Below are 17,396 nucleotides of genomic sequence, written 5' to 3'. Positions count from 1 at the left end.
CAAGGCATTGAGCTGCAATTTCATGTTCAAATTTATGCTTTTCCCATCAGTCTTGATTGTTGTATGTCATATGAGGTGAAATATCCTAACCAGTTTGTTGGGGTTTGAACTCCTGACTACCAGGACACAGAGCAGAATCTCCTCCTGAGCTACTAATGAGGCTGAATTTCCTTGATATCATGTTTTATAGAACACTCTCTGACCTATAAGTCACAGAGCCTATTAATTAATTAGGTGTGTGCCACACATGGCACCTAATGTTATACACCAGATTGGTGATCCAAGGTGACAAGATCAAAGGGAGACAACCTCATAGGGATTCCGAATACACATTACAGGGAATATCCTACACTTGTAGCTACAGTGGCTGACACCTAACCTTTGACACTATGTGAAACTCCTAAGTAACAGACAGTCTACATTGTTATAGAAAGCTTTAGCCCGACTCCTCCACATCAGCAACACATATACCAGATGCCACAGTGAGGTAGAACCAATTTACTTTGGCAGGCATGGTTGTAATCACTAGAATTTATACAATTATGAATTAATTACCAGATTTTTTTCTAGTCAATGCTGCAATTGATATTAAAATAAAATATGGTAGAAATTTCTCCTTGCAAAGGTTATCATACATATCCTTTTAATTTTCTGACATAACTTATATTTTATTTTGGCATTCCTTCAGCCAATTTTATTAGCATCCTGAGCACTTACTACAGTGAATACGGTACATCAAAATATATACATATGTATTATGCATATTTTAAGTGACATTTAGGCCATCTGGCATGTTGTTTTGTATCTGATTACATAACAAACCTTTCAGCTGCACCAGTTGGTAATAACTTGGCCCTGATTACAGCTTGCTCTCACTTTTTATACTTTAGCAATGAAAATACACCATAATGTGTCGGTAATCTCCCTGCTAGTAACCATGTGAACAGGCTATAGGCAGTACTGCGTTTATTTGTACTACCCCATGTGAACAGGCTATAGGCAGTACTGCGTTTAATTGTACTACCTCATGTGAACAGGCTGTAGGCAGTACTGGGTTTTATTGTACTACCCCATGTGAACTGGCTGTAGGCAGTACTGGGGTTTATTGTACTACCCCATGTGAACAGGCTGTAGGCAGTACTGCTTTTAATTGTACTACCCCATGTGAACAGGCTGTAGGCAGTACTGCATTTAATTGTACTACCCCATGTGAACAGGCTGTAGGCAGTACTGCATTTAATTGTACTACCCCATGTGAACAGGCTGTAGGCAGTACGGCGTTTAATTGTACTACCCCATGTGAACAGGCTGTAGGCAGTACTGGGTTTTATTGTACTACCCCATGTGAACTGGCTGTAGGCAGTACTGGGTTTTATTGTACTACCCCATGTGAACAGGCTGTAGGCAGTACTGCATTTAATTGTACTACCCAATGTGAACAGGCTGTAGACAGTACTGCGTTTAATTGTACGACCCCATGTGAACAGGCTGTAGGCAGTACTGCATTTAATTGTACTACCCCATGTGAACAGGCTGTAGGCAGTACTGCGTTTTATTGTAGTTCCCCCATGTGAACAGGCTGTAGGTAGTACTGCGTTTAATTGTACTCCCCCATGTGAACAGGCTGTAGGCAGTACTGGGTTTTATTGTACTGCCCCATGTGAACAGGCTGTAGACAGTACTGCGTTTAATTGTACTACCCTATGTGAACTGGCTGTAGGCAGTACTGGGTTTTATTGTACTACCCCATGTGAACAGGCTGTAGACAGTACTGCGTTTAATTGTACTACCCCATGTGAACAGGCTGTAGGCAGTACTGCGTTTAATTGTACTACCCCATGTGAACAGGCTGTAGGCAGGACTGCGTTTAATTGTACTACCCCATGTAAACAGACTGTAGGCAGTACTGCGTTTAATTGTACTACCCCATGTGAACAGACTGTAGGCAGTACTGCGTTTAATTGTACTTCCCCATGTAAACAGACTGTAGGCAGTACTGCGTTTAATTATACTATCCCATGTAAACAGGCTGTAGGCAGTACTGCGTTTAATTGTACTACCCCCATGTGTAACTGTTCTGTTCAGGTTTCTGTAGCTGTGGTATTCTTCATGTGGTATTGAAGCAGCAGGGCCCTAAATATTTAAGTAATTTTCTCTGCAAAGTAAGATAGCATTTTGATGCCTTTTATACAATGTACATGTACCATATACATTCCTGGTTAAATATCGAAACCGTTTTAGAAAGCTTTTAGTTAGCAGGGCCCGGGTGGGACACCTTGTACATTCTCTATCTATATACAGTTGTAGGGAGTTTTCTATTTTGTTGTAAATCAAAGGTCATGATCATCAACGGTCTATGTGAATCAAGCTGAGGCAGACAATTGTCCTAAAAACTAGTGTTAAATCAATAGGTAGTTAAATGTCAGATACCTGTCAAAACTTTCAAGTACTGAATCATTTATATCATTAAAACAGTAAAATAATGTCTACATTTTGATAATATATATTGAAAGTTCCCATCCTTGATTTTTCTGCTATTTTCCCCAAATGAATGTACTTGTAAGTAAATTTTGCTGAGAAAAATAAATTGTACTTCTAGAGCAAAAACAGCAAAACATTTTGCTTTTAAATTACTTTCAATTCTATGGTTACACAGTCACTATTGGAAATGGAAATATTATATTTTCAACTTCCAAGAATACCATATGACTTTTTGTATGTTTCTATGAAGGGAGATATCTATACCACTTATAATACTAAGATTTCTCGTCTCTCTGTGAAGTCTGTATCCCGTTTGTAGGAGCAGTGTTTTTTACAACAGCACTAGAGCGACATGTAACACAGTCCACCAGATGTGAGCTGCATAACAAGTAACCTATTTACTGGTGAGAGTGGCCGGCTCCCAGGCTGCCTGAACCTACAAGGCAGGTTCTAAGATGATTCTATTCTATATTATAATTCACAAAGTCAGAACCAGCTTTACCCATTATAGCCTATAAATAATAAAGCTGAGTCAGGGGAACGTCTCCCTATTCCAGATGTGCTGAGTGCGTTATATACAACCCAGGGTTTCCTCCAGTTCTTCAACAATAGCCTGTGCTGTATATGAAAAGTATTTTATTTTCCAATTAAATAGAAAGTGTTTTTCTAAATCTGATTGCTTATTGAACCATTCAAACTTATATAGGAGGGTAAAATATGTTGAGAAAGGCTATTTGTTAGCTGTATTGTGTTATAAATCATTAAAATACTTCAACAAAGAATGTCTTCCCCCTTATCAGTAATGTCATCAGAGATAGTACCGAGTTGGCACACTTACAATGCCTGCCTCCAGTAGCACCTCTTGTGTTTCTCAGTGAACTGATACGATAATAGGTTTATAGGGTCAGCTTACTGAAGGCTCCTAAACCGACCTACAGCAGATTTCAAACCTACATTTTTAACCTACCGGCACCTCAAAATCCGACCATCAGATTTCAAACCTACATTTTTAACGTACAGTCACCTCAAATTCTGACCACCATCAGATTTTAAACCTACATATACAGCAACCTAACCTACAGGGACCTCAAAATCCGACCAGCAGATTTCAAACCTACATTTTTAACCTACCGGCACCTCAAAATCCGACCAGCAGATTTCAAACCTACATTTTTAATGTACAGTCACCTCAAATTCTGACCCCATCAGATTTTAAACCTACATATACAGAAACCTAACCTACAGGCACCTCAAAATCCGACCAGCAGATTTCAAACCTACAGATCTAATGTAGATTCACCTCAAATTCTGACCACCAGCTGATTTCAAACTAACATGTACAGAGATCTTCTAACATACAGACATATAAAACTCAAATTCTGACCACCAGCTGATTTCAACCCTCCATATATAGAGATCTTCTAACATACAGACATCTATAAAACTCAAATTCTGACCACCAGCTGATTTCAACCCTCCATATATATAGATCTTCTAACAACACAAAAACCTCCAAATCTGACCTACATCAAACATTAAACCTTGCTACAGTCAGATCTTATAATCTACATAAAGACATCAAAATCAAAATCAGAATGCTAATATGTGTGTATTAGCATTCATATCACTCTTGTTGATATAGGTGTCTCGGCCTGATGTAGGTGTCTCAGGCCGATAAAGGTGTCTCAGGCAGATTAAGGGTGTCTCGGGTTGAATAAGGGTGTGATATAGAAAAAAGTGATATAGTGAAATACATACATGTATACATCATACAATATAAGGAAAGATGTATACCTCGTAATTTTATGTCTTACCTGAACATACACATGTAAACACTAATAAATACCTCCCCCCACCCCCCTCCTTCTGGGAATCTTTTTGTTTCAGGAAAATTAAACACATGCATTAATTGCTAATAACTGCCTTCTGAAAGCATTTCCATGTTACATAATTAAGATTAAATAATCCATCATCTTTAATTTTCTAATTATGTTTAGACAATACCAATATAGAAGAGTGAATCACTAGGCATAGGAAACTGAAATCTGAGGAACTGGTCTTACATTGAGGTACATGTACAGGTCTTACATATTGACACACTGAAGTCTGAGGTACATGTACAGGTCTTACATTGAGGTGTTGAAGTCTGAGGTACATGTACAGATCTTCCATTGAAGTACTGAAGTCTGAGGTACAAGTCCAGGTCTTACATATTGACACACTCAAGTCTGAGGTACATGTACCGATCTTACACTGACACATTGAAGACTGAGGTACATGTACAGGTCTTACTTATTGACACACTGAAGTCTGAGGTACAGGTACATGTCTTACATATTGACACACTGAAGTCGGAGGTACATGTACAGGTCTTACATAGAGGTGCTGAAGTCTGAGGTACATGTACAGATCTTCCATTGAAGTACTGAAGTCTGAGGTACAAGTACAGGTCTTACATATTGACACACTGAAGTCTGAGGTACATGTACAGGTCTTACATTGAGGTACTGAAGTCTGAGGTACACGTACAGGTCTTACACTGACGCACTGATGTCTGAGGTACATGTACAGGTCTTACATTGAGGTAATGAAGTCTGAGGTACATGTACAGATCTTACATTGAGGTACTGAAGTCTGAGGTACACGTACAGGTCTTACACTGACGCACTGAGGTCTGAGGTACATGTACAGGTCTTACATTGAGATACTGAAGTCTGAGGTACATGTACAGGTCTTACATAGAGGTGCTGAAGTCTGAGGTACATGTACAGATCATACATTGAGGTACTGAAGTCTGAGGTACATGTACAGGTCTTACATATTGACACATTAAAGTCTGAGGTACATGTAAAGGTCTTACACTGACACACTAAAGTCTGAGGTACATGTACAGGTCTTACATTGAGGTACTGAAGTCTGAGGTACATGTACAGGTCTTACATATTGACACACTGAAGTCTGAGGTACATGTACATGTCTTACACCAACACACTAAAGTCTGAGGTACATGTACAGGTCTTACACCAACACATTGAAGTCTGAGGTACATGTACAGGTCTTACATATTGACACATTAAAGTCTGAGGTACATGTAAAGGTCTTACACTGACACACTAAAGTCTGAGGTACATGTACAGGTCTTACATTGAGGTACTGAAGTCTGACGTACATGCACAGGTCTTACATATTGACACACTGAAGTCTGAGGTACATGTACAGGTCTTACATAAAGGTACTGAAGTCTGAGGTACATGTACAGATCTTACATTGAGGTACTGAAGTCTGAGGTACACGTACAGGTCTTACACTGACACACAGAAGTCTGAGGTACATGTACAGGTCTTACATTGAGGTACTGAAGTATGAGGTACATGTACAGGTCTTACATTGAGTTACTGAAGTCTGAGGTACATGTACAGGTCTTACATTGAGGTACTGAAGTCTGAGGTACATGTACAGGTCTTACATATTGACACACTGAAGTCTGAGGTACATGTACATGTCTTACACCAACACACTAAAGTCTGAGGTACATGTACAGGTCTTACACCAACACATTGAAGTCTGAGGTACATGTACAGATCTTACATTGAGGTACTGGAGTCTGAGGTACACGTACAGGTCTTACACTGACACACAGAACTCTGAGGTACATGTACAGGTCTTACATTGAGGTACTGAAGTCTGAAGTACATGTACAGGTCTTACACTGACACACTGAAGTCTGAGGTATAGAGGTCACAGTGTAATCTTTATCCCTATTTTATGGCCACTAACTCCCCACAGCACAAACATACTTCTAGCCTCTTATTTGCACTACACACCAACCTATTTACCTATGTGAACCATGACCCATTTCATAAAGCATTAACATGGAAATTGTCTTCAACATTTCCCCTAAATCTGTGTTTGCCAATGTATGTCTGTCTCCCACAACCAACCCTTCAATCTACCTATATATCTGCCTTCCAACCCCCACTCCACACCTGTATCTCTAAATCTATGTCTATCACCACCACCCCTTCCTAAACACCTATGAATGCCAATCTATGTCGGCAGGAAAACCTTGGAGAACCTATTTTAACAGTATGCAAGTAAAACTTCTAACCTAAACCATTTCTTCTAGATCGTCTGGTTTCCAATCCATGTTTACCATAAATATTCTAATATGTGTTGCTAGCATTATTTTATGTTTAATGTGCTATGAGAACATTTACGGAAATGCTATCACCGACACGTCAGAATAAGCTGATGGTACAGAATGTAGGAGGAAGACAAGCTGTATATTCCCCTAGTGTTACATAGCCGGGCTGGGCGGAGTAGGTATGCGAGCTATAAATAGTATGATGTAGTCCACATAACCGACTAGTCGACACCTCCCCCATCAAATCCAACAACCACAGCTAATGACCGGGGCAAACCTCTTATTGACTTTGGCTTTTACCAACAAAACCAACACAGATAGCGACCCTGCCCAACATTCTTATTAATCTCTATACTGCACACACAGGCGGCAGGATAGGTCTCCAGAAATTGAAGGAAATAGTGAGGAATATGTGTAAGACAGAGAGAGAGAAAGAAAGAGAAAGAGATAAAAAAATATTTTTTTTTAATAAATCAATGATAAGCCATAGCACTTTATATATTTACATCAATATTCAATAAGGTAATGTACCATTAGGATAACACAAAAAATCAACAACCCTCTCCCCATTGAATTTTTTTGATACTTCCGACAAAAATAACTGTTTGAAAGTTTCAGCAGTTCTTACAGTACAGACTGCTGAACAGGAATATGTAGAGGGGTGAAGTATTGTATTTACTCATAAAAACCTGTCTCTGTAGATCAGGCGGCTGGCATTTCTATAGATAAGATTTAGTTCAAGGTAAAGATTTTGTATGAGGTGTCCAACAGTGTATAAAAGGGGATTATTTTAACACTGATAAATAAGGTAGAAATTTGATTCATGAATTACATAAGTAAGTCAAGACTTGTCTGATCTGTTCCTATCCTCACAGTGTTCATCTAACTGAACTGTTAATTACACTTGTCAAGGCAATACAGGTGTGAAGTATCACGCCATCGTTACTTCTCAGGTGTGGACAGGTACGAAGCTGACATTACACTCAGGGAGCCCAATCATTGGTGGATTCCCCATAGTGTGATTACTCCTCATATGGCGTGTAACCAGAATGAGTCTCGACCCATCTAACAGTCTGTATTTAAATTATGCAATATTTCAGTATTAATGATAGTGTAAGGCTTAGTTCTCCCACCCAAGGGATGATAAAAACCCAGATGACTATGGAATATTAAAGGGTATAGAATTTTATATACCTCTTAAAATATTGTATAGAGGACTTGCTGCACAGCATGTGCAATCAAGCAGAGTGAATTTGATAATAGATATACATATGTAATTGTATCCTTGTTACTGTTTAAAGTCACAGGTAATACTCTAGACAAGGTGTGTGTTTCGTATAAAACTAAATATATGCAACATTCCTTAAGTTATTTGTAGGTCAGATTACACCACACAGAAAACAAGGTAGTGACATTCATTCACATCTCCACGCTGTCAATAATACTTTCAGGTAACTTTATATGGAAACAAAACGCAGTTCAACAAGATCCTGGTTCTCTGTTGGTTTTTTGTCTATAACTTTATATATGATATCTTGAATGAGATATTCTCTTATCATTTCCTTAAGCTTGTCACCACTATTTTATTTGACAAAAATATTAAGAAATAGTTAATCACCTAACATAATTAAGTTGTCCTTTGAACAAATGAAAAAATATTTATCACATAATATCATTTGATATATTACAAAACAAGAAATTTCCTTTTGGTAGCTGCTTAAAATATTCATATATGTATCATACAATCATTGCCAAAATTTCCCTAACACTTCACCCAATCTTTATTGCTTAAGATTTTGCTCCCTAGCCTTTTTATATTCTGTTTTGTGCTGGGAATGTTCCCTTCAGAAAATCTCATACACATTACATTTAACAGCAAGGGATCTATTAAACTATTCAAGCGAAAAAGTAAGCATCTAACCCTGATAATGAGTACATTTTATTTACAATGTGATGTAATATATATATTTATTTCAACATTAAATCCTTTTTAAATCTGTTTATCATATATTACATAGACTATGTATTTACATCAGTATGAATTGCACTGACACAAACATAGTTTAGCTCTGTAGTCAACCTTGAGTTTTTAATATAATGCTATTTTTATTGTTGTGTGTATTTGAGTAAGCTAGGCGTAAGCCCTGAATGAACAGGGAACATGTTTTAAAGGGAGACAATTTTCATTCTTAATTTCTTGTAAAAGTGACTTGGAAACCTCTCTCAGTGTTTTGTATGATTTTGAAGACAAACTTATATATTACATGTAATAAAGGACAGGGAAATAAACTACCATATCAGGATTTGAACTTCACTCACTAAACATTAAATAAAATGTGTTACATGATTTAGATGTATCACTAAATGTGTTACATGATTTAGATGCATCACTAAATGTGTTACATGGTTTAGATGTATCACTAAATGTGTTACATGGTTTAGATGTACATCACTAAATGTGTTACATGATTTAGGTGTATCACTAAATGTGTTACATGATTTAGATGTATCACTAAATGTGTTACATGATTTAGATGTACATCACTAAATGTGTTACATGATTTAGATGTATCACTAAATGTGTTACATGGTTTAGATGTATCACTTAATGTGTAACATGATTTAGATGTATCACTAAATGTGTTACATAATTTAGATGTACATCACTAAATGAGTTACATGATTTAGATGTACATCTCTAAATGTGTTACATGATTTAAATGTACATCAATCATTGTGTTACATGATTTAAATGTACATCAATCATTGTGTTACATGATTTAAATGTACATCAATCATTGTGTTACATGATTTAAATGTACATCAATCATTGTGTTACATGATTTAAATGTACATCAATCATTGTGTTACATGATTTAAATGTACATCAATCATTGTGTTACATGATTTAAATAAATGTACATCCCGAAATGTGTAACATGATTTAGATGTACATCACTAAATGTGTAACATAATTTAGATGTACATCACTAAATGTGTAACATGATTAAGATGTACATCACTAAATGTGTAACATGATTTAGATGTATCACTAAATGTGTAACATGATTTAGATGTTTCACTAAATGTGTTACATAACTTAGATGTACATCACTAAATGTGTTACATGGTTTAGATGTATCACTAAATGTGTTACATAATTTAGATGTACATCACTAAATGTGTAACATGATTTAGATGGATCACTAAATGTGTTACATGATTTAGATGTACATCACTAAATGTGTAACATGATTTAGATGTATCACTAAATGTGTTACATGATTTAGATGTACATCACTGTGTTACATGGTTTAGATGTACATCACTAAATGTATAACATGATTTAGATGTATCACTAAATGTGTTACATGATTTAAATGTACATCACTAAATGTGTTACATGATTTAGATTTATCACTTAATGCGTTACATGATTTAGATGCACACTTAATGTGTTACATGATTTAAATGTACATCACTAAATGTGTTACATGATTTAGATGGATCACTTGATGCGTTACATGATTTAGATGTATCACTTAATGCATTACATGATTTAGATGTATCACTAAATGTGTTACATGATTTAGATTTATCACTTAATGTGTTACATGATTTAGATGTATCACTAAATGTGTTACATGATTTACATGTACATCACTAAATGTGTTACATGGTTTAGATGTTTCACTAAATGTGTTACATGATTTAGATGTATCACTAAATGTGTTACATGATTTAGATGTACATCACTGTGTTACATGATTTAAATGTACATCACTAAATGTGTTACATGATTTAGATGTATCACTTAATGCGTTACATGATTTAGATGTATCACTTAATGTGTTACATGATTTAAATGTACATCACTAAATGTGTTACATGATTTAGATGGATCACTTAATGCGTTACATGATTTAGATGTATCACTTAATGCATTACATGATTTAGATGTATCACTTAATGTGTAACATGATTTAGATGTACATCACTAAATGTGTTACATGATTTAGATGTATCACTAAATGTGTTACATGATTTAAATGTACATCACTAAATGTGTTACATGATTTATGTGTATCACTAAATGTGTTACATGGTTTAGATGTATCACTAAATGTGCTACATGGTTTAGATGTATCACTTAATGTGTTACATGATTTAGATGTACATCACTGTGTTACATGATTTAGATGTATCACTAAATGTGTTACATGATTTACATGTACATCACTAAATGTGTTACATGGTTTAGATGTTTCACTAAATGTGTTACATGATTTAGATGTATCACTAAATGTGTTACATAATTTAGATGTATCATTAAATGTGTTACATGGTTTAGATGTATCACTAAATGTGTTACATGATTTAGATGTATCACTAAATGTGTTACATGATTTAAATGTATCACTAAATGTGTTACATGGTTTAGATGTATCACTAAATATGTTACATGGTTTAGATGTATCACTAAATGTGTTACATGATTTATGTGTATCACTAAATGTGTTACATGATTTAGATGTATCACTATATGTGTTACATGATTTAGATGTATCACTATATGTGTTACATGATTTAGATGTACATCACTAAATGTGTATTATGATTTAGATATACATCACTTAATGCGTTATATGATTTAGATGTATCACTAAATATGTGACATGATTTTAGATGTACATCACTAAATGTGTAACATGATTTAGGTGTATCACTAAATGTGTTACATGATTTAAATGTACATCACTAAATGTGTTACATGATTTAAATGTACATCAATCAGTGTGTTACATGATTTAAATAAATGTACATCACTAAATGTGTAACATGATTTAGATGCATCAATCAGTGTGTTACATGATTAGGGGTAGGTTAAGTTCTGTAGACTTGACATACATAGGTCTTACAGTATCAAAGGTTTATTTACCTTATCAATATCAACAAGCTAAAACCCATTATAGACTTAACAAGGGAATTACATCATCCAACAATAGAGCTGGTCTCACAGTACTGAAGTCTAAAGCTTCTTACCCAGGGTAACTGTATATAGCAGGTGTTTGTATAGAGGATTTGGGACAGATTGTGTCTCTGTAACAGGGTTCAGCTAATCTGACCTGCTGTTAGACTAGAAAAATAACCACAGCTTAGCACGAATATCACCTGTTTAAAATATACTCGTAAAGTGTATAATGTATTATTGTTGTTGGACTTTGGAAAATAGAAAGTTTTATTTCTTGACCTTATCATGTCAACCTATCAGGGCATGTTGTTGATAAGAATGTACAGCTTTTTATAGAAAACTTAATGTACAATTGTATGCACTTTCATACTCAAAACAAGTATTTTGGTATTGTTTATGCATAAAATTGTATAAAACTGCATATAAAACCATGGATAACATCAGCTTCGGTTAGTTGTGAGGTTGTGACCATTTCATTTTATTTAGATATTGCTTACTGTGTGGCAGTAGTCAGTGGCAATATTTTCTATTTGAAATTTAGTTTTATGTGTTCATATCATTGACGCAAAATAAAAGCAAAATATACAAGTATTATCCACAGTTCTAAAAAACCTGATATATAAAACTAAAATCAGATATAAAATCAGTATTTGCTCTATATGAATATACATTATTAATAAATTACCTCCCCTCCTGTCGAAGGTTCCACATCAGAATATCTTGTCTCGCAAATCACATCCGTAAGATTTTGTACTGGGTCTCGGGAAATATTTGGGAATGACTTTTTACAGTTATATGCAAAGTACCTGTAAACTTTCCACGTTTTGCCGAAATCATGAGATCTTTCGACAAGCATAGCCTTTGGTCGGAAAGATTTAAAAGTCATGATTAAATGAGTAAAATGGAATTCTGCCTCTAAATCTAACTGTATATATACATTCTCCTTTCCATTCTCAGCCTGCCACCAGCGTAGCTTTCTGTCTCCACTAAAAGAATTGTCTCCAATAAAAGAAGATACAACATTTTCAAGCATATGACTCTGATTATTCTGCCGCGACCACGGGGTCCTAGAGTCACAGCTGAAACACTTCTTTTCCTCCTCTAAATGACTAACAATACAATAGGTCTGTGGTCTCTTAGAACCACACGTTGATGAGGCGTACAATTGTTCTTCACTTTTTCTCCCAATAAGTAAATCTCCCGTGGCTGGGTAACAACTTCCTTGCTCACACTGAGGCTGTCTGCTACGTTGACAATGTATACCTGAAAAATACAAGATAATGAAAGTATACTGAATGTTGATTTATCTGTTATCTAATTGTTTCTTAAAATCTTAATATTAAAACATTGTAAATAATTAACATCTTTATCATAAAAGTAGTCAAGAACAATGAGTTTCTATACAATCAATTGCCCTGTACTTGAAAAAAGAATGTCTTTAGACAAAATTTCTATTCACACCTACTAAATGCTTTGAATCTAATAGTATGCTGTATATTACTGTTCAAAGACCTGCATACTATTTGTATTTAGTTATATATTTTTTCATTGGCAGAAGGGATTTAAGAATTCTATCATCTTAGAAATAACAAACAAAATACATATTTATAAGCTTTAACAATGCTCAGGTGTTAGAGGTGCAGTCAATGTAACAGGTCTTTAACACAATTTTTGAAAAGTTACCTTTAATGATCTGAAATCGTGCAAGTTTTTTTCATGTTTTCTGACATATACATCAATATAAACAGGTAATTTCACACAAAAAAAATAATAATAGAACTATTTGATCTGTTATCTGAGTGAACTCATCTATATGTAACACTGCTTTGAATACTTAACTCGGTACACACTATACAGATGTAAAAGGTATTTTTATGAGGATTTGTGTTCATTCACATGTTACAATCTCCTATGATCTTGTTTAGTCTGCATGTACATATACAGGTGTAGTCTATATAGTATAAATGTTTAAGCTTGAGTAATATCTAAACTGAGTTATAAAATAAGCTCATACTATCAATGGTTGTGGGAAACAGCATAATAAATTTATAGTAATTATAATTGAAATTAAAACATGTTTCAACAAGACCACCATCAACTCTGTTTATCAATGTTACAGTAAAACCTCAATATACTGTCATCTAAAATATACTTGGCCACCTCAATGAAAACGCCAGCATATTTCAAAGGCCCCTTTCCTTCATTCTTTATCAATTCCTTGATGCTTCGAATTCGTAATCTATCCCAAACCCCCTCAAAATACCAAAATTTGGCTGACAATTAGTGAATATTTTCTAACAAGGCAGAGTATTGAAAGCAATCTCTATATATAGTTCCCAACCTCCAGACAAACTTTGTTATCAAAAATCAACTAAGGGCCAGACTTGATTTAGCATCGGACACTTCCCGACACCCCCGGACACTCCCTGACACTCCCCGACACACTCCCCGACACTCCCCGACACTCCGGACACTCCCTGACACTCCGGACACTCCCCGACACTCCGGACACTCCCCGACACTCCGCCATCCTAATAGGTACCATACTGTATTACAGTTTTTGGCAGTTGTAGATGATGGATCTACAGTATGTATATGTAAATGTCCCAGACAAAATAAAAGAATACAAACCCAGCCCCATGAGGTACATGTGTAAAGTACTGGTTGGGTATTAGTATTAGGATATTCATGTAGAAACCTTTATTAACAAGAGTTCCACGGTAGATAGTGTGTCGCCTGCTCATGCAGCGCTTTTAGTAAGAAAAGTGTTTCGGCTGAAGTTATCGTGTAAACAGATATGCCAAAACATGGAAAGTTGAAACTCGACTGAAAAAAACCTAATATATGTTGAACATTATTGCTTCTCGCATTACCGTACAAAATTTGAAAGGAATTGATTATAATATATTAAAGTGCTACACAATGCCCTTATTTGGCAATGAAAGAGGCATAACTCCACCAAAAATGCACGTAAACTTCTGAAATGCGAACTTGTCCGAGCTATATTGGTATGCAACATGTGTACAATATTGGAGAATAATCAACCCAAGGGAACTTTAGTTATCACATGGAAATCTAGTTTTGGACAACGCAACTGACGCCACCAACGACAAAGAGATACCTATATGTCGCCTCACGTTGCAGGCGACAGAAAAATGATGGTCACCTGCACCAGCATGGAAATTTTCTATTCAAAGTATAAAGTAGTCAGTTAAAATCAAATTACACATTGCACTTGGAAAGGAGCATTGCTCAAAAATAAATATGGTAAGTGCAGTTCTTCTCTTTATCTCTGGAATGGAACATTGCTAAGTAGGTAGTCATGCAATTATTATTTCACTGAAAAGCATTGTATATTAATATATCGCATACACTGAAATTTAGAAATATATCAAAAGACCCAAAAAATCAGTGCGCGTGGCTGAAATATAATTCAGGAATGTACAGTACAACACATACAGGATGATAGAGTCTGCACCAGGAGAGCTGATTCCAGTAGTTGGCCGTGACCTTGTTAGTGACCTTGTCAGGGTGTGATCTAACAACAACATCTAACACTGGGAACACACAGACACATGTACCATCATCACCTCACATGTAGCTCTGTGTATGTACAACACTCTCTAGTACATACAGTGTTTGTGCCAACATAGTTCCAGCGTTTTATTTTTTTAACATTTCCTGTATTCCGCTCCCTCGATATACTGTCTAACCTGTCTGTAATGCAACTGTTTGACAGAACGTTTAGTGGCAGTATAACAAAATAAGACTTTATAAAGTACAATCACATATATATATAGGAGGAAGACAAGCACCCAGTTTCATATATAAATGTATACCAGTCCAGTTTCATATATACATGTATACCAGTCCAGTTTCATATATACATGTATACCAGTCCAGTTTCATATATACATGTATACCAGTCCAGTTTCATTTGAGATTGTGACATCCTGTGTGCCTCCATCCATTGCAAACAAGGCTGATCAATATAAGTTGTTTGATAAAAACTAGTTTCATAATTGTTAAAATAACATTTAATTTACCGGTAATAGTATTTTAATCAGCATAAAAAGGATTGCTGATACTAGCGGAAGTATATGTTAATTCCTTAGTTATCGTAACAGATTTGGCTGTTTTATCATCAATACGATGGTGTTGTAACAGCGACTTGGTGAAATGAATCCCATTAATTACAGTACATTTATTTAATGGGTTGTGTGGGTTTAATTGAAGAGTGTGCAGGTGTGGCTACGTGTATTACATGTGTGACCCTATTTATTTAGAGAGTTTTAGAACTGTTGTAATTGAGTATAAATCATTACCTACATATAATGTAAGTAGTACGGAGCAAACACCTGTTCTATTAACCATATATTTACCTGGGTTTTTTTTTTTAAATTAAGTGAATAATTTATATCCAGAAAACATTATTAGTTTAATAATGATATACAGTATATTGGGAGTACAAAATTTGATCTATAGTTGTAACATAAATTTCAAAAACTGTCCTGCCAGCGTTTGGTCTAAAATATGATTTAAAACCACCATGGTGATCAGTTACAATACTATAACTTTGTCTATGCATTTGAGTGTCTTTGAAGAGCTGTGGTATTCACCAGGTCGTACTAACCAGGTGTGTAGTGGGTCTTTTATGTACAGATTATCTAAATCTTCAAAGAGCTCAAGTATACCCCAAACCCACAAGTAGTATATATTACAAATGGATACTTCATATCTATCTGATTACAGATCTAGAGGAGCATTTAGGGAAAATAGTTATATAAGTATCTCTTGTTGTCATTCTGATGACCTATAATTAATGGATACATGTACAAAGGTACAACAAAACGTCTATAATCATCAGTATATTTAACTAGGTACTTCATTGTATGTACAAATGTTTCCTAGGCATGAAATCTAGTTCTGTTCAAATATATATCCATATACACAAGTAAGAATTATAAAGCAGAACCTTCAAACAGGAAAATTACATTTGTATAATAAATACATAGAGATGTAGAGGATAAATTGGTGAGGATAATTTTGACCTTCTGCACTGCCGAATGAAAGACAACAGATGTTGAGGAGTGATTAACTACTAGTGATACTGTGGTACATCAAGATAAGGATTTTCAGATTCAGCTGTCATTTATATTTTAAGATGAATGGCAGTCCATTTAGGCATGCATGTATGTAGGTCTTCAAATATTATAGATATCATGATCTATAAAACATGTAGTCTACAGCTACTGAAACTGGCCCAGTTTAACTGTACAGGTACCAAATTTGACCTAAAAGTGTTAGTAAATTACAGTGGCCACCAGTAATTTTTGTTGATGTTTTTCCATGCATTTCCAGAACCTCATTTCCGAAAGATGATGAGTCCCATCATAAAGGATATAATTGGTTTTCAAAATGAGTTCTATTGGATAAAACGAAATTTTCGTAGAACCAAAACATATACCTCCCCCTCCCTCTTACTTTCGCCCCCAACAGGAAGTATGACTCCCCTTAAGAGCTGGCCCCTCCAACAGCTGGAAGTAGGTCTCCCCCGGAGCAACCCCCCCAAATGGATGCAGGACTGCTCAGGTCTCTTCAGGACCAGGCCCCTATAACTGGAAGCAAGACTCTCCAGGGGTTGCCCCTCTAACAGGAAGTAAGACTCCTAAGGAGTTTGCCCCTGTAACTGAAAGTTAGACTTTCCAGGAGTTGGCCCCTCTAACAGGAAGTAAGACTCTCCAGGAGGTGGCCCCTCATCAGGAAAAAAGACTCCCTAGAGAGAGGTTAGACCCCCCC

The 17,396-nt window shown here is 35.6% G+C and overlaps 1 protein-coding gene across 1 annotated transcript in view; it reads right to left on the bottom strand.

Moving 5' to 3' along the window:
• The window catches only part of LOC110452628 (laminin subunit beta-2-like), a 65,968-nt gene that overhangs the window by 32,879 nt on the left and 15,693 nt on the right, over positions 1-17,396 (bottom strand). The window contains exon 3 of the mRNA XM_021501258.1: positions 12,283-12,860. Within this exon, the coding sequence (XP_021356933.1) occupies positions 12,283-12,860 (578 nt within the window). The remainder of the gene's footprint in view (positions 1-12,282; positions 12,861-17,396) is intronic.

This window comes from Mizuhopecten yessoensis, unplaced genomic scaffold, assembly GCF_002113885.1.
Source record: "Mizuhopecten yessoensis strain PY_sf001 unplaced genomic scaffold, ASM211388v2 scaffold6779, whole genome shotgun sequence".
Classification (NCBI taxonomy): domain Eukaryota; kingdom Metazoa; phylum Mollusca; class Bivalvia; order Pectinida; family Pectinidae; genus Mizuhopecten; species Mizuhopecten yessoensis.
Note: the sequence above shows the minus strand (reverse complement) of the source record. Positions and strands in the feature narration are given on the sequence as shown.